At 38.8% G+C, this 18,622-nt stretch overlaps 1 protein-coding gene across 1 annotated transcript in view; it reads left to right on the top strand.

Annotated features, from left to right (window-relative positions):
* prkcg (protein kinase C, gamma) overlaps positions 1–18,622 on the top strand; it is a gene marked incomplete in the record, with an annotated part of 34,551 nt that overhangs the window by 15,370 nt on the left and 559 nt on the right. Inside the window, 13 exon segments of the mRNA XM_024267366.2 lie at positions 1,047–1,158; positions 2,566–2,694; positions 2,784–2,940; positions 3,012–3,213; positions 3,616–3,813; positions 8,883–9,056; positions 10,114–10,205; positions 10,657–10,719; positions 10,885–11,023; positions 14,406–14,486; positions 14,633–14,740; positions 16,649–16,789; positions 17,311–18,622. Coding sequence (XP_024123134.1) covers positions 1,047–1,158; positions 2,566–2,694; positions 2,784–2,940; positions 3,012–3,213; positions 3,616–3,813; positions 8,883–9,056; positions 10,114–10,205; positions 10,657–10,719; positions 10,885–11,023; positions 14,406–14,486; positions 14,633–14,740; positions 16,649–16,789; positions 17,311–17,472 — 1,758 coding nt within the window.

The raw sequence follows: 18,622 nt of genomic DNA, 5'->3' as shown, positions 1-18,622 counted from the left end.
AAATGTGGTGACAGTGCTTTTAAATCAGAGCCTGAAAGCAAAAAGGGGGGGCAGATCAGGAGAGGGTGGCATACAAAGCATGGGGGTGGTGGTGTGCTCAAATGAACTGAGGAGAAATAAAAATGATTTATAGCTCCCTGCGAAGCACATTTATAACTGTGTTCACACAGGTGCCTCCTTCCCTAACTGCAAGGTATGCCCTCCCCGAGAGGGAACATCTACGTTTGCTGTCGGGAGCAGTTAGTGCTGCAACAAATAATGAGGATCTTTAAGAAGATGAAGACGCATTACCAGAAAAACAAACACGCTTGTATAGTTTATTATGTTAATAACACCAAAACTTAGTCGGATCTTTATTACATGGTATAATTTTCTAAATTTCGTAACACTTCTTCAAATGTTTTCGATCATATTTTTTTTTCACCCTTGATGTATCTTATAAAAATATGTTTTTCTTTCTCTTCTTCTTCTATATTAGAGTGAGCATGCAGCAAATGTACAAACATTGGAGAAAACACATTTCTATCATAAACTGGAAAGAGTTCTGAGCCTTTTTTTATATTTCCTAGTATTTTGATTTATTTAAATTGGATCATTTCAAAGAACCTGCAGCAACACACTGTACAAAAACAAGCAAAACGAGACAGAAACGAAGGAAAATATAATAAAATGTAAATTCATTTCAAAAGGGGAATAGATGTAACCTATAAATATAGTTATGACTTTATATTCTGAATCGAAATGGAAATACATGATAAAAAAGGTCGTATTATCCCGTTTTGCCATTTGTTTTTTGTTTCTTTTCCATCTGTGTTCTTGGTCCATTACTAACATTTTTATCTTTTTTAAAATCACTAATGCAGCAAGCATATCTGTCTTTTTGATTTTCAAATGTACTCATTTTTATCGAAAGGCCTCATTTTGTTTTTTTTTTTTACATGTGATGTATCAATTCCAGATGCTTCCTCCCTCCTCTTTTCATTATTCCTTCAAATGAGTAAACATTTATGTTTTTTTTTTCCAAAATTGCAATTCTTCTATTCCAGGACCTGAAGAGTCGACACACATTTAAGGTTCACACATATTCAAGTCCCACATTCTGCGACCACTGCGGCTCGCTGCTGTACGGCCTCATCCACCAGGGCATGAAATGTACCAGTAAGTGTCTCCTCCCATGTGACACACAGCACAGTGGGCTAGTTTCACAGCACAGTAATAACATTGACTTGACAGAAATGAGTTTGTCAAGAAAAATGGACAAATAGGATTTCTTACACCCCTCCTCTGCATCTGGAAAACCACAAGTACATCCTCAGGGAACAGAAAGCCTTCATGAAAGTCACCTTTTTGAAAACATTAGGACAGAAGCAAACTGTTGTTTTACTGCACCGCAACTGTAATTTTTTTGTTTTTTTGTTTTTCCACAATAAAAAGACTTAATAACCGTTGAATTCCAGTTTTTGGAAATCATTAAATGTAAATGTATTTATCAGGGGGAAAAACATTTGTTTGTGTTTTATTTAATGAGGTTGAGGAAGCAGTTTAACGTGTTTTCTTCATGGTTTATAATTAATATCAGAGAATTTAACATTGCAGTTCATAAGAATATACATACATACCTTCTATGAAGTATATTCAGCATTTTAACTGGAATCAAAGCTTCTTTTAATTCATAAAGTCCAGATTCAGTCAGAACATTGTCACATATAAGAAAAAACAATATTTTGTCTTTCTTATGTCATTTCTTCTGGTGAATTGAAAGAGCTTAAACTGGTGTTTAGCTCCAAACGTCCACTTGAGTTTTGGGGGGAAAAATAATGTAGAACATCTCTAAAATGTTGAGCTTTAAAAGGCTAAAGTAAAATAAGATAAATCAGTAAAAATTAATATTTAATGTCAGAAGCATTTAGGCTGCTTACTAAATATTTAGTTAATAAATGTAACATTTATAAATACACGAATTAAAAAGTAAAAAGATGTTTTTGAAAAATGAAACTTTTTTTTTCCTAAAACAGGGTAAATAACCAAAATATTGTCATTAAAATTTTACTTTGATGTTTTACAAAATAATGCAAATAAGAAATTGACAACTTTTTTTGCTCAATCAAATGTTTTAACTCTTTGTTTTTAGTCTATAAATGAATATAAATGTATTTATTAAAATGGTAACACAGAGATTTCTTAACAAACTTTATTAATTCATTAATAAATATTATTAATGTGTTTATATAGTGTTTGTTAGACAATTATTGGAACAATAAGCCAAATAAAGTGTATTAAGATACTTACATTAACGTCTAAAGTGATAACATTGTCTACGAAGGTCATATTAATAAACTACTCACAAGCTTATCAAATGTGTTAACTATCTTTTTGTTGAAATTAATCAAAAAATCTTCACTTTTATCAGATCGGACAAGATGAAAAATTAAGTTTGTTTCATTTCTGTAACAAACTTTTACAACTATTTTGTTGGTGTTTCTTGCAGTGAAACAGGCCAAAGTTTCATAGTAAATGATTTCATTTTATCCTTTGGAGTTTAAACATTTTTTTCTGCGTATCAAGGTTGTGACATGAACGTCCATCGAAGGTGTGAGACCAGCGTGCCCAGTCTCTGCGGACAGGACCACACAGAGAAGAGGGGGAGAATCCACCTGACCATCAGAGGCGACAAGGAGGACGTCTACGTGACGGGTGAGGAGCAGAACAGCTGAATGAAGCAAAGTAAAACTTTTAAGTGATAAAAGATGATTTTTTTGCTGTTATTTTTTGTTTTTTATCAGTTCGTGAGGCTCGCAACCTGATGCCCATGGACCCCAACGGCTTATCGGACCCGTACGTAAAACTCAAGCTGATTCCAGACCCGAAGAGCCACAGCAAACAGAAAACTAAGACCATCCGCTCGACTCTCAACCCTGTGTGGAATGAGAGCTTCACATTGTGAGTAATAATATTTCGCTTTCACGTTTAAACAGTTCTGATCTTTCTAACTGATGGTGTTTTTCGTCCAGCTCAGTGCGTGGCCACCAGTGGGACAGACGTCTGTCCGTTGAGGTGTGGGACTGGGACCGGACGTCCAGGAACGATTTCATGGGTGCTCTGTCCTTTGGTGTAAGTGAGATTTTCCGGCGTCCCATCAGCGGATGGTTCAAGCTCCTGGCTCAAGACGAGGGAGAGTACTACAACATTCCTGTCCCGGACCCAGACCTGCAGGTTAGTACATAACACATTCCCTCTAACACTTTTCATTCCCAGATGAAAGCAGAGTCTAACAATCTTTCATCTTTAGCTTTAAAAACAAGGTGATTATTTGAAATCAGCTTCTCATCATCTGTGCCTAATAAACAGCTGCCACTGCTAACACTGGGTCAGGATATGTTCTGGTGTCTACAATTCAATTTGAGAAATAAAACAGTCGATTTATCTTAGTGTTCTGGCAAGATAATTGGATAATAAATTATACCGGCCCCCTCCCTGCTCTTTTGCTCGCTGCATCCAGCAGGGTGCAGAATTGTTCTGCTTGACTGTATTTCAAAACAGGGGGGCTCAAGTACGCTTTTTGTAATGTGTTTATGTCTCATAAACATCTCACAAATATCTTGGTTAATTTTCCAGGAACCTCAGCCAGACGTCACGACGCCCATTCTGCCTCAGGTGGTGGCGGTCCCGCTGCCGGAGCCGTTCCCCGTGGCCCTGTCCCCCATCCCCGTCCAACCCTGCCTGCCGCTCCACACGCCAGGCTCTGCCAAAGTCAAAGTGAGCATCCACGACTTCAACTTCCTCATGGTGCTGGGCAAAGGGAGCTTTGGCAAGGTAAATATGACGAAATGTCATCCTCTCTGAATACAATCAGTACCTTTGATCCAACAGCTGTAGGTGATGTCAAAGAGCGCCGTCATGCTGAACGCGACAGAATTATTCCTGGCTTTGAAGAAGTTCTTTTATGGTGTTGACCTTCAAGTGGCATTTTAGCGAGAAACACCTGGGAATAGTGAGGCTGAGGTGTTTTGGAAAAGAACGCGCTATTCTTTCTAAGATGCTCATTGTCTCTCCTTTTACTCCACTTAACCCCCTGGTTTCCTTTGAGGTGTCAGCAGTCAATAGCTCAGGCTGTCCGTCTTCCTACACACCACACAGCCGGTCCTCCTGGACGTGATCATTCAAAGAAAAGCTTTGCTCTTCCTCTTTAAAAAAAAAAGAAAAAATCCCCAACAAGAATAATGAACAGAGGATTGGCGTCCTTTCTCTGAAATTCCCCAGTGTTGTTTCATAACTTTCCACAGAGGAGAGTCCACAGAGGACAGGAGAAATAGACTCGACTTACGTAAGAAGTGAGAAAAAAAAAAGAACCAAGAAAGGAGAGACGCACCCCGGGGCTGCTGTGTGAGGAAAAGTGAGAAGAAGACTGGCAGAGGCAGCCAGGAGAGGGACGGACCTGCAGAAAGTGACAAAAAAAGGAAAATTGAATGCAAGACTGTAAATGAGAAGCACATATTGGTGAGATATGTAATATTCTGATGTGTGGTGGCTTCGATTTAGTCAATCTCCTTGTGAGGTATTTTGTAATCATGAAGCAGAGCAGGTCATATAATCATGCTGGACAGCAGGGTTTCTCACTGAGCTTCTCCTTCAGCGGTTGCAAATGCCCATAATCTTCCTCGAGAACCCCCTGTTTTCCAGCCACATTGATTCCTTGAATATGAAACAGAGTCATTTTCTGCGCCTCTGTTTAAAAGTGAAATGAGATCCTTCATCTCCGGCTGTCAGTGACCGGCGCACTGCATCACTTTTGGCTGGCAGGACAATTTTGAACAGTATTGCTGTCAGCGCTTTCCATATCTTTCTCTCTAAAGCCCATGTCATCGGGCTCTCTTTAGGAAAAATTATAGCGTCATTAGCAGTCAGAGCTACCCACTAGCAGCCAATTTCACAGGAGTGTGGAAATATCCTTTAAATGTGTTTTTAATGTCGGATAATAACACCAGATTTGCTCCACTTTTTTTCATTTATTAGATTAATGTTTATGATATCTTGAGGCCTGATGGGATTTGATTAAACATTAAATTCAGTTATTTAATCGTCTTAGGCTAAATGGACACAAAGATAAAGATGCCTTTAGGGTGGAACTTGTTTTGTTCTTCTGCAGCTTTATTTTGGATATCATGCAAGTTTTACATCCTTCTCAGTTCGTCAAAAAATCAATGGTTTTAAAAGTTAAAGTCACATTAGTTGTCACACACCGAGGTGTGCGAAATTTTTTCTCCGCGTTTGACTCATCTCTTGGGGGAGTGGTGACCTGCAGACACAGCCGCGCTCTGGAACCATTTGATACAACTGCTTAATGCTGAGTGTCAAGAAGAGGGGCATGGCGTCCCATTTTCTTTGTTATGACTTGGCCTGGATTTCAACCATTGACATGAATAGAAAAAAGGCTGTTAGCTCAGGTTCCAACGAAATGAAGTCAATTCAGTCGCCATATTTCCGCGGTACGGATATCACTCGATTTCGCAGACGTTAGCAAGTTGTGATTGGTCTGAGAATCTGTCAATCAAACGCTTCAACCATTTGAGTTGAGGCCTTTTTAAGGCATCTGATTGGCTAGTTTATAACTTGAATAACTTAGAATAAAGAAAATATATAATGAAAGCAAGAACGTCAAAAAGAGACACCAGAGGAAGAATGGTGATTCAGAATGACTGAATAATAACTGTTTGTTTTTGAATAGACGTCTTTGGGATTTTGACTTTCTGGAACCAGCAGGTACTTACTATTTTGGACACGAGGGAGGGGGGGATCAGTCCAGTTCTCTATTTGTACTGTCTATGATTTGAACTCTCGACCTTCCAGCCTTAGGGCGGACACTCTCCCACAAGGCCACTGAGCTTAAAAGAAGCACTGATAAATATGATTTGGCTTTGTAAGAGATAAAAATTAACATTAAAAAATCTAAAAAAGTATTTATTTGTAAGAAAAAGTGGCACAAATAGGAAAACTACAATAGTTTGGGGTTTTTATGCTTATTTACACAATTCAACTCAAATTAATTATTTATCTCCAAATCTGGATTTGCTTTGCATTAATAATTAGATGAAAACTTACTTTAACTACCAATAAAAATAAAATTAATCAGACTTTAGATAGAAATGTGAACCAATATTAAAAAAAAAACTTTTATGACGTCCCATCTAATCTAGGACTGCTGCGGAAATTTAGCATTACATTAAAAAAGAAAAATCTTTAGATTTTCTCTGTAGAAGATCCTCTGTGGTTCTTGACGTGTAGTTTGGGTTGTTATTCAGAAGTAACAGCTCTCCTTTTGATCATTTTACCAACCAGAGCAATGTTTGCTTGCTGCTTTGCTGGTAATTAACAGAATGCATAATTTTTTCTACTGTTGAAGCGCAAAAAAAAAAAAAAAAATCCTCATTGCAGCCTTGCTCTTAAAAGATGAATTACATCAGATCTCTTCAACACATCCTTAAATCTGTAGTGTTTTTTTCCCGTCTTTCCAAATTGCATTGGGGGCTACTTTCATGATCATTTATAAACTTGTGGCTGAACTTTTGGAGCAAGGACCCAGGAAAAGGTTCTTCTGAGAGCTTTTCAATAAGGATTATGCTCATGTGACTGCACAGCAGAACCGTGTGCTGCAGCTCCAAAAGCAATCTTCCTGAGGGCCTTTTTAAATTCACAAGCAATTTTGATTTGCTTTAGCAGTGAGCAGTCCTATGAGCTGCTCTGTTGGATCATTTTCTTGTGCTGTCAGACCTCAGCTTGACCTCCACCATTCTGGGTTCTGCCATTTCTTAATTACATTGTGAATTATAAATTGCATTATGAAGAGAGGAAATTGCTCCGAGAAAACACTTTTCTATCTTCTTACAGCCTTCTCCCGCTTTTGTGGGCATCAATTATTTTAATTTTCACAGTTCTGTGCAGCGCAGCGGTGGAGTGTGCTGATTGATTGAAGAAAGTTTGAGGGGTATTTACAAAGCCTAGTCTGGTGTTGGAAAAGACAAGCCATGAAAATGAGTAATTAACTGATCCCAGATTAACACCGTTCAACTTAAAGCTCAAGTAGTTTGCATCAACTTTTGTACGTAACTGGGGAGTTTATTTTATTTTATTTTTTTTTTTTAAATCAGAGTATTATTTTTATAAAAAATAATGCATTAATATTGAAACCAAAAAACTCAATCTTTAAAGTCCCACTACAATCATCTTTTGACTTATTGTAAAATTGTTCAGAGGGATCTTTTGATTATGATTAAGCTGTTTTTAGCCCAAAATTAAAAACTGTGAGCAGGAGTTGTTAATTGGAAATTCTCCTCTGAGTTGTGGGCGGGACTGTTGGCGCAGAGTAAGTCAGCCCCTACTTCCCATCATCCATTTGTTTACACACTCCTGCTAACTTACAGCCCCTCACAACCCCAACCTAACATTACTGGTGTGACAAAAGCAGGAAACAATTTTGAGCTGCTCAGACTTGCAGCTTTGAGCCAGTTTCCTGCTCAGACGAGGAAAACAAAGATGTACATGGATCTATTTGTCTGCAAGTGGATGCATCCGAATGGAGTGGAGCAGAGAGTTTGTTGCCCCTCAACTGTAGCACATCACTGCTACAAAATTTTTCCAACTTTATTTTTTTGTCTGCTTCTGATTCACAATGATTTTTCTTTTTTTCAATATATGTCTTTCATTAGAGGCTGCACGGTGGTGCAGTGATTAGCACTCTTGCCTCACAGCAAGAAGGCCCACAGTTTAAGTCCCAGCAGGGGGACCTGAAACAGAATCACCAACTGGGGACCTTTCTGTTTAGAAAACCTAATCATCCCTGCGCATGATTAGGTTTTCTCTGGCTCCTTCCACTGTCCAAAAGTAAAACATGCTTCATAGGTTAACTAGTTACACTAAGGCTCAATCCAAATTCTTCCCTTCTCCCCACCCCTGCATTTAGCCCTCCAAATGGAGAGTTATAAAAAAAAAAAAAAGTATCTCAGAATTTGAACTTCACTCCCACTCGATCACGTCACCAATAGTCGCTGATCAGCTACGTTTATCGCTGAGCTTCTAGGGCTTGAATATACATAACAACATTGGTTTTATTACTTTGAAAAGGTCATGCTAAAACAAAAAGACATTACCTACATTTAAATTTAAACTTCTGAGCTTCAGAGCACACCCACGTTAAGAAAAGTGCTCGGAACCCCCTCACGACGGAGGGCTCAGTATCCCTTCCATTGTAGGATTGCCCTTTAAAAAACTCTAATCGGACACCACTTCCTCTATAAATTTCCCTACAAATGGAGGAGTGGGGAGAAGGGAAGAATTTGGATTGGTCTGAAATTGTCTGTAGGTGTTAATATGAATGCGAGTGTGTATGATTGAGTCCCTACAACAGACTAGTGACCTGTCCAGGGTACACCCGAGTTTGACTCCCCAATGACCCCGAAAGAGAGAAATTGAGATGGATGAATGAATGTCCTCCGTTATCAGAAAAATGCCCAAAAAAAAACCAAATACCTGATTTTCATTCACCACTCTTTGACACAAAAATCATCTCCCGACATCTGCAGTTATCTGTGCAGCAGTTGTGCCTGAAAACAGATCTAGTTTTCTCCCAACTGGAGCATCTCGTCACTCATCACACATTGACCTGAAAACGAGCTGGCGGCATCGTGGTAGAGCCGTTCTGAATGAAGATTGAGTGAGGGATGTGTTTGATTATTTTACCACCGGTAGATGAAATGTATTTTGTGGTGTAGGAAATGTGGCAGTGAGTGCCAGACAGCTGGTGCAGAGCTGTCAGCGTCTGTTGCTCAAAGACAGCCGCCGTGTCAGACACGTTGCTCAGGTAACATCCTGTTCCCGCTCTCATCCAGGTGCTGCTGGCAGAGGAGCGAGGGAGCGAGCGTCTGTTTGCCGTGAAGGTTCTGAAGAAGGATGTTCTCTTCCAGGATGAGGACACGGAGAGCGCCTTGGTGGAGAGGAGGGTTCTGGCTCTCCCCTCACGCCCTCACTTCCTCACATCTCTCTATAGCGCCTTTCAGACTGAGGTTCAATCCACAAATTCTTCTTTTGACATATTTCAAAACTAAGAAAGGGCTTTTGAATTGGAAAACTTGTCATTTTTAGCTTGTTTTTTTATCATTCTTTTATTGCAGGGGTGTCAAACTCACTCACACAAAGGGCCAAAATCCAAAACACACCTTAGGTCGCAGGCCGTGCAGGATAAACATTGATTTAACACTAAAACTAAATTTTTAAAACTTTGAACCCGTAACATTTTAACATAATTATGAACTCAAACTTAGGTTAGCCATAACAGTTAGTATATAGCTGAAAAAAATAGCTAAACTTCAAAATAAATAAAAAAAAAAGCCTAAATTAGTCAAAACCGCTATCATGTAGCTGAAATATTATCTAAACCAAAACAGCCTAAAGAACAAAAAAAAACCCTGAATTGACCAAATTAGCTAGCATGTAAATATTAGCCTAACTACAAAACAAAAAAACTTGCCTAATTTTGGCAGGTAACATGTAACAACAGTTAGCATGTAGATGAAATAGTAGCTAAAGTCCAAAATAGCCAAAAAAAAACCTGAAATATAGCCAAAATTAGCCAAAACAGCTAGCGTGTAAATATTAGCCTAATTCCAAAGCAGCCTCAGAAACTTAAAGAAAGTCTAAATTAGCCACAACAGATACCATGTAGCTGCAGTATTAGCTTTACTCCAAAATAGCCTAAAAAATCTTAGTAAGAATGCCAATTTTTTTTTACTTTAAAACCTTAACCTTTTCAGATAATTATGAATAATAAAAACAAGCAGGAATATTATTCTAGAATAAATCAACTGAAACCTTAATTAACTTTCAATATTTTAATTTCCATAAAAATATGATTTGCGAAAATTATGCAAATTGAAAATAAGCGTAAGATAACATCAGGCCATTTATAACAATAAAATAAAATGATCTGGAGGGCCGGATATAATCACCTGGTGGGCCGGATCCGGCCCCCGGGCCTTGACTTTGACACGTGTTTTATTGGATGGAGTTTATTCATGTTCTTCAGTTGAATCCTCGTTAGCGTGTGTTCATCTGCTTCTGCAGGACCGTCTGTATTATGTGATGGAGTACGTCAACGGTGGAGACCTGATGTTTCACATTCAGCAAGTTGGGAAGTTCAAAGAGCCGCATGCAGCGTATGCAGCCAGATCTCTTTAATCACTGCCCCAGTCTACACTCATCCCGCTTCCGCTCGCTCTTCCATCCCTTGTTCTTTTACACGCTCGCACTCATCTTTTCGGGTGATCGTTTTATCTGGAATCTCGAGAAAACTCATCAAATCAAGCGCCATCTTTCTCCTCCCACTAATCTCATCTTTTCATCACATTCTCCCTTTCCTCCGGCTGTTCGCCCAATCAATAACCTTTTGATCAATCAACTGAAACTAATTCTCACTCTCCTTTTTTTCTTCTTTTCCTCCCATTCTTCTGTTTGGTTACTCCCCTCTTTCATCAGCCTTTTAAGCCCCCGCTGCTTCTGTCATCATCCATTTTTTTAAAATTAGCTTGAAACCTTGTCCACTTTTCTGAAAGATAAAACAAGTAACAGTAAGACTCGTTTCTCTCTTCTCCTCCTCGTACCCCACAGCTTTTATGCAGCGGAGGTGGCAGTCGGCCTCTTCTTCCTGCACAGTAAAGGCATCATCTACAGGTAACGATGTGGGCCGCTCGTCTCCCGTGGCCTGGTTTGGTGCTGTCGTTTTCTGCGCACAGACATGACACAGATTTATCATGTCTTTTGTAGCTAATGACTGTTACAAAGATGTTATCTATCAAAATGATTCATGCCTCTATGATTTATCTCCCGCTCTCTCAGGGATCTGAAGCTGGATAATGTACTGCTTGACAGTGAAGGCCACATAAAGATAGCAGACTTTGGGATGTGCAGGGAGGGCATGTTTGAGGGCGACACCACGCGCACATTTTGCGGCACCCCGGACTACATTGCCCCCGAGGTACGCCGACCACAGCGTCTTGTAAAACTTCTCCCTCTGCCCAGTTTAACTCCTGTGTCTTTGCTTGGCCCGTTTTGCAGCCCTGGGCTTAAACGTAGCTCCTCCTGTCTCTTCTCCCTGACCTTGAATCCATGTTTGAATAATTAACTTCACATGATTCAATTAGCGGCGGTGTGTGCCTGTGTGGTGAGATTGTTGTATAGAAATACTATTGTCCTTCAGAGACCTTGCAGTACTGGTTTTACTTTTCACTCACTGCAGCTGAAAACTCAAAGTTTCAACGAGATTTGTTCCTGACGTCCTTCCATTGGAAGTGATGAGTAATAATCCAGCCTCTGAATTTGAAACAAAATGTTTCCATCTGGTTGAGAAATGGTCTTCATTTTCTTTTCTGTTTCTGCAATTTTAACGATTAACGTCTCAAATTAAAACCAGCTTGAGCTTTAAGAGATGTGTAAAATATTCACAACCTCTTTAATGCCACAGTCTGCAATGGTGACACGTGTTCAAACTGCATGTGAGGAATGATGAGAAAATGAACCGGCACTCCAAAAATCTTATCATCATCTGACTTCATGAGTAATATCGCTCTTTCCAGGGAAGAACCTGAACCGCAGTTTGTTGCAACGGATGACTTTAATCTTCTTCACCGTCAAACTAACACACAAATAAACAACTTAACACATTCACCAGAAAAAAAGAACGCAACAAAACTTCTTAATACAGCGTCATAACTTTCTCAGTCTTTTCTGGTGTATGCATCATTACTTTTTACCTTCCAAATTCCAACCCTAATTACTAAAAAACTATATAGTGCAGGACTGTCTAGTGTCCTGGATTTTAAAAGCAGTACAGACACCATGCTCACGACTTTTCTTTCTTTCTTTCTTTCTTTCTTTCTTTTTTTAATGCTGAATATGACGGCACCGGTTTCACAAAGTGAAAATCAAATTAATTCAAACATTTTTCGACGTCTATTTGTAACTCCACTGTGTTCTGATGATGAAAATGTGGATAGTTTATTAAAAAATATATTTAAACATGTCTTTTTCCTGCAAAAATTGTTCAAATGCAATGCATCGTGGTTTATATTCGATAGTTTTTTGCAAAGACTTCTGGGAAGTTTCTAGATTTGCCAAATTGTAAATGAATTTTGGAATTGTAGATTTAGACAGTAATACAAAATGGCAAACGCACTATATAGTGAGTATGGATGGAATTTGGACATTTGGCATTTTGAAGTCCTTAAGTGGTGTTAGAACAAAAGTTTTATCTGTGCAACACAATCTTAAATAAAGGTTCCGCCCCTCAGAAATACACCAAAATAAAATACAGAAATATGTAGACTAGTAATTTTACTAAACAAATTAATTAGCCTACAAATGCTGACACTTTCACTTTTCACTTTAAGATAATCTGATTTAATGCACACCCAGCGGCCAATCAGAATCGAGTATTCACCGAGACCATGGTATAACAGGAAATAGAAGTTTTTGCATAGGATAAAATCTTAAAACTTGTTTTGCCGACCTTTTCATTGTGCAGGACAACTTCGATACATACATGACTGACTACTAGACAATGCTATATGTTTAAAATGGTAAATAAATGGTGAATACTTATTAAGTGCTTCAATACATTGTAGAAGACCCAAAGCGCTTTACAATCACATTCCCATTCACACATGCACACACACATTCCACTATTAGTGGCGCCAACCAATAACCACCAGAAACAATATGGGTTTCACTTCGAAACACAGCCAGGCACAACAAGAAGTCCTAATGAATCTGAATATAAACTGAAGGATTGAATCCAGGATTTTAACAGGATCAGGTTTCTGAAATGCATAGAATAAAATCTGATTATGGCAAATATCCGATTTTTGAGGTTATCTAAACAAGCTTATTGCCAAGGAAAAGTCCCTTGCGGGGCCTTTTCTGAAATAAAATGGGTTTTCTTGTTCCAAGGCCACATGACAAAAGGACTTTTAATTTTGTTTTTCCTCATTTCTGTCCACTTTAGTCTTCGTTTAGGCTGTGATAAAAATTGGTGTTGGCAGCTCACTTTGCTCATGTCACAAATTTCCATTAGAAAGTCATTCCCACGTTGTCACTTGCACTCTGCAGCATTTCTGGGAGCTGTCTTTCCCTCCAAATCACAATCTTTTAGCTGCCTGTGCAAGGCAGTTTTTTTATTATTTGCTTTAGCTAAAACAAACAGGAAAGAACCGAGTGAGATCTCTTGATGAAGGGATTCAAACACCAGCTGTGTGTCATGTGGTCATTTAAATTTGAGACCCTTTGATACCTGATCAGAGCAAAGACACCTGCCGTGTGACAGCCTCTGCAGCCTCATGTCACAGCTGCTTTCCGCAGAAAACATCAGCAGAAACATTTATTGTCAGCGACAATATGCTTTTATTGGAAGTCGAAGGCGACATAAATGTTGCATGCCTATTTTTATTGTTTTTTCTTGTGCGGATCCTAGTACAAACATCCCAGTTACACCTGCTCAACATTTTTGTCATGAACTCAGTTTTATTTTTTAATTTACAAAGCAAAATATTACAGAGACAGAGCCTGCAGTGCTGCAACAGAAATGCATGCGGCGTGGACACACAACGCTGAAACCATAAAGCTTGTGAAAGGGCTGCATTATTGCACCACACTCCCACTAAATGCAATCTTGAGAGAGGCTTTATATGAGATGTGCGGGATAGGAGATGCCCTTTGAGAAATTCTAAATGGTTTTTCAGCCTGGTTTTTTTTTTTTTTTTGAGGTGTGGTAGAAAATAATGTTTTTCGTAGACCAGGTGTATAATATAAAAACTTGCTATAAAGCAAGGAAAACAAAATAAATAGGTTTGCTTATTGACATATTGGAGCACATCCTATGAGGTAATTATCTCACCTTTAAGAGAGAACAAAAAAAAAACCTAAAATATACCTGAAGAGAGTAAAAAGCACTTAAGTTATCTTTATAAATGCATGTCTGTCGGATATCGAGTGTGATTTGTTGGAAATATAATCAACAAAGCTGCTGAAAGGCTCAAATGTCGGTAAAGGAAACATTTTGTTCATCTTTGATATTGTAAATCTTCCTGGTTATTGACTCTCTTATGTAAACGTCTATTGATTCTCCTGCATTTTGGAAGATGTTTCCCCTGAGGGGGTGGGAATTGTTCCCTCGTGCCCCTTGTCCACCATAGGTTCATGTTTCCGAGCTCATTCATGTGTTCACTCTCCTTGTCTTTTTTACCCTCCATCCTCTTCACCCCCCTGTCTCTGATAGCTGCACATCGTCCATGTATTTTCATTCATTATCTGTGCCTGTCAGTGTTCTGCGCTGTCTCCTCTCATTTTCCCTCCGTCTTTTACAGATCGTGGCTTATCAGCCATATAACAAAGCAGTGGACTGGTGGTCGTACGGAGTGCTGCTTTATGAAATGCTGGCAGGACAGGTAATGCTCATCTTTATCCTAACAGTACAGCAGACGGTTCAGCCCGCACTGCTTTGTGACGACTTCAAAGGGAACTTTTTTGCTTGACGAGAACGTGCTCAGAGGTCGGCGGTTAAACTGTGTTTCGTTAAACGTTTTGCCCTAAGCCACCGTTTGACGGCATTGATGAGGAGGAGCTGTTTCAGTCCATCATGGAGCAGAGCGTGTCCTACCCCAAAAGTCTCTCCAGGGAAGCCGTCGCTATCTGCAAGGGAGTAAGTCATGTTCCCCTTCATTATTGAGCTCTTAAACCACAGAAAAATAAATTAAAAATGTGGTCGAGTGAGATAAAATGCTTCCATATTCGTAAATTTGCTATGATTTCACAGTCGAAAGTTAAAATAGTTGAAAACAGGTCAATAAGTCGGGAGAAATTCTTTTATTGGCATTTTAAAATGATAAAATAATAAACAACCAACATAAAATAGGCATAACGCTTACTACAGAAAGTTACAAGCAAGTAGTAAAAAGTGTGTCCACTCTTTGAAAGGTTTTATACAGATATAGAATTTGATTGATAAAAAATGTAAAGTGACTGAAAGGCTTTTTATAACTGAGAGAGCAGAGTTGCCCCACTCACTGAAATACAGCTACACCCAATCCAACACATTCCCTCACGTCAGATTGCTTCATGCTGCACACACCTTTAAGAGTAGTGGAAGACCAACTCTCCTCTCCAGGAAACATATTGCAGTTTCTGACATTTAAGAAGGTTAAGAAATAAATTACTTTCTGTAAATGACAACTGGAATACTTTTTCTTCAAATACTTCCCTCGGGAATAAAATGCTAAATAAAAAGTTTGGGAGAAGTCTAGATTTCTGGAAAGTCAGATTGGAAAAATTATCTTTTATTTCCAGGTCTTTAATTTTTTTATTGTTCGCTTTTGTTTTGAAAATCTGTTCTTTTGTAGATTGAAAATGCCTTAATCTGATTCTCTAAATGCTGTTTTGACAAAACGTTCTGTAATATAAAGCCCCCTTTTTGTCTTGAGTTCCCCTTTAACACTACATGATGAGTATATGACTACTGGCTGTAGTTTGATTATTGATGTTCAAATGTGAGTCTTAACAGGTAAAAACTAGGGCTTGGTATCGTTAATAATTTCCAGAATTAATTCGATTCGCCAGAACCTGCATTGATTCAATTCCAATTTTTCCCGATACACTCAGTTTAATTTAATTCAATTTTGAGTTTACATATTTAGACACATTTGTTTAGAAACACATTAATAATCTATGTATATGTTTTGAAGATTTTCATATTAATCTGATACAGTTCACATACTGTAAATAGCATACAGTGTTACATCGATTCTCAAACGAAGTTCCAACAGCTGTTCTCCCTCTCCTGGGGGGTGTTTCAGTTTGGCCACTAGGTGGTGATCACTCTATAGAATTACACCTTATTCCAGAAAAATATAGTATGAGCTAAAAAATGGTGCTTTAGACCCCAAATGGTTACTCTAAAAATATTTCCTTAAAAGAATTTAAAAAAAATAATGCTTGTGAGTTTATAAAGATGTTCATTTAGTTAGCAATGTTTGTTTAGGTCAACCAAATCTTAGCATTAGCCATCCTATGGGAAATCCCATTATACATTAGCATCAAGCTAGCTGACTGTAGCATTATGCTTTAGATCAATCTCTACTTTTTTGGATTGATTATAGATCCATTAAGCTTAGATTGATTAATCGATTTTATCAATCTATTCCTTGTAAAGAACTTAATACAGTTAAATGAATTCACATTGGTTTGTTTAGTTGCATAATTGGCCAGTAAAGCCATTTTGTATCAATGCTGCTAAAATTTGAAATTCAAGTTCTTAAACAAATGAATAAATGCAAATTAAAAACTGGAGAACGAGATAATAATATTCTTAATTATTTCCTCATGAAAAATACTTTAAGTCATTATGCAGATGATGTCTGGTTAAAGAACTTAAAAAAAACATATTTAAGAAGACATTAGGAAGGAACTACATAAAAATTTAATTAAACTTTCTTTTTAACTTATGGTAATTTCAATATCCATCTGAATGTTAACTAACTTCCACATGTAATAATACTAAGTTGCATTAAAAAGAAATGAGAAGGTCCTGACATTATGCTCTCCTCTTCTTTAGCTCCTGACGAAACATCCAGCCAAGCGTCTGGGTGGAGGAGAGGAGGCCGAACGGGAGATCAGGGAGCATCCGTTCTTCCGCTGGCTCGACTGGGATCGCCTGGAAAGACTGGAGATCCAGCCACCGTTTAAACCCAGAACTGTCAGTTCAAACTTTTGCTTTCGCCTTCTTTCTCCATCTTTCTTCGTCCTCTTTTCACAACCTTTACTCTTACTGGTGTGGGGCTCTTTCAACCTTTTTCTGTCCCATCACTGTCACCTCTGACCACTCTGGTTTCTGTCCTTCATCTCTTGGTCTGCTCGCTGTGATGTTGCTCTCAGCTCTCTGCAGCAGACAGTCCCGACAGAACTTTGTGACCCGACGTTGTTTCCTGCTCCCCTATATGCAAATATGTCTTCATTAGCTGCCACTTGCTAGTTTGGTGACCCGCTGGAAAATGGAAAAGTGAGCCGAGTGTTCGGGGGTCAGAGGCTAGGACCATTAGCCAGATTAGATTCATGTCAACCACCAGATTGGCTGTCATATGGAGTTAAGGAGGTGAAGATGAGATAAAACATTTTCTTTCTGGAAGATGTGGGCGGGCAAAAACGTTTGTAGGAGGGGCTAAAATGACCATTTGATCACGAGTATGTGCTCTAACTAAGGTTTCTTTTCCTCCTCAGGGTGGAAGGAAAGGGGAGAACTTCGACAAGTTCTTCACCGGAGCTTCATCGGCGCTCACGCCGTCCGATCCTGACGTGCTCGCCGCCATCAACCAAGAAGACTTCCAGGGCTTTTCCTTCCTAAATCCAGACTTTGCCCCCTCGCCTCTCACCGCCGTTTGAAAAAAACCTCCCAGTCACACCGATCTGTGACCCCGGTTATCTTTCCAAATCTTAGATTCCTAGTGGAAAATTAGCGTGTGACATAGCAGCAGGTCACTTATTCCCTCAACCAAATGTAAACGTTTACATGAAGATGCCAAGACACCTTGATATTCACTCACTCTTTGACGTATGAATGCACTAGTTACTGCACGAGTGTCAACAGCTCACACAAAGGCAGTAGACTTTTGCAAGAATACTGTAGTATCGATGAAATAAACACTTTGCATGCAGCTAGTTTTCATAGAACTTCATAATTCAAGGAAAACAAAAGTATTCAAAACTTTGGGGTTTTTAGGGGAAATGCGTACCCACATGTCACCCAGGGCGCCTCTCTGAGCTCAGGGCAGCCTTGTTAGCATCTCAGTGCATAAATGTATGAACGGGAACTGTGGCTGTTCAGCGCTTTTGGTTTCGAAGAAGGTCGAAAAGTGCTATAAAAAAGAAATAAACGCCATTTCCCATTCGACCAAAAAAAAGCCAAACTGAAATCCTTTTTTTTCCGGCTCAATTTTGCCTCTTCCAAGCTCATTTGCTTGTGCAGGAACATGCACATTTATGTTTTGATTGTTGTACACCAGGAAGCTTTTTGGTGTGTAATGATGTGCTCACAGCATTGATTGGTAGTAATTAAAAGCGAGGCTCAATGAGACTGTTCAATACACGGAAAAAATGCTAACAGTGTTGTCAATGAAACCTGTGTGAACAAAGCAGGTGGCAGCACCATCTCAGCAGTCTTATGTCATAAAGATAAATGGTGTTTATTTGTTTGAGGGATATTTAGATGTTTTTTTAAGACAGATAATACTGGAATTGTGGTTAATTGTGCAGCAAAAGGTCCTTTTAGGTCAGCTAGAGAGGAATCTGAATGTCACAGCCATGCAGTAACATAGATATCATATATAAAATGTACCAGTTTATAGTAGGCAATTATATTTGTTAGTTTAGTTCTTTTTTTGTTGTTTTTATGTGCTGAAAAATGACAAAAATCTAATAAAGTGACTCAGAAAAGTCATGAATGGTGACTCATTCCATGATGTGGTGTGAAAACAGAGATGCACAACTTTTTCTTTTGTCTTCTCCCCCACACCTCCCTGTCACTCCCTCATTT

This window comes from Oryzias melastigma, linkage group LG16 (assembly GCF_002922805.2).
Source record: "Oryzias melastigma strain HK-1 linkage group LG16, ASM292280v2, whole genome shotgun sequence".
NCBI classification, from domain to species: Eukaryota; Metazoa; Chordata; class Actinopteri; order Beloniformes; family Adrianichthyidae; genus Oryzias; species Oryzias melastigma.
The sequence above is the reverse complement of the archived record's forward strand: the minus strand, read 5'-3'. Positions and strand labels throughout refer to the sequence as shown.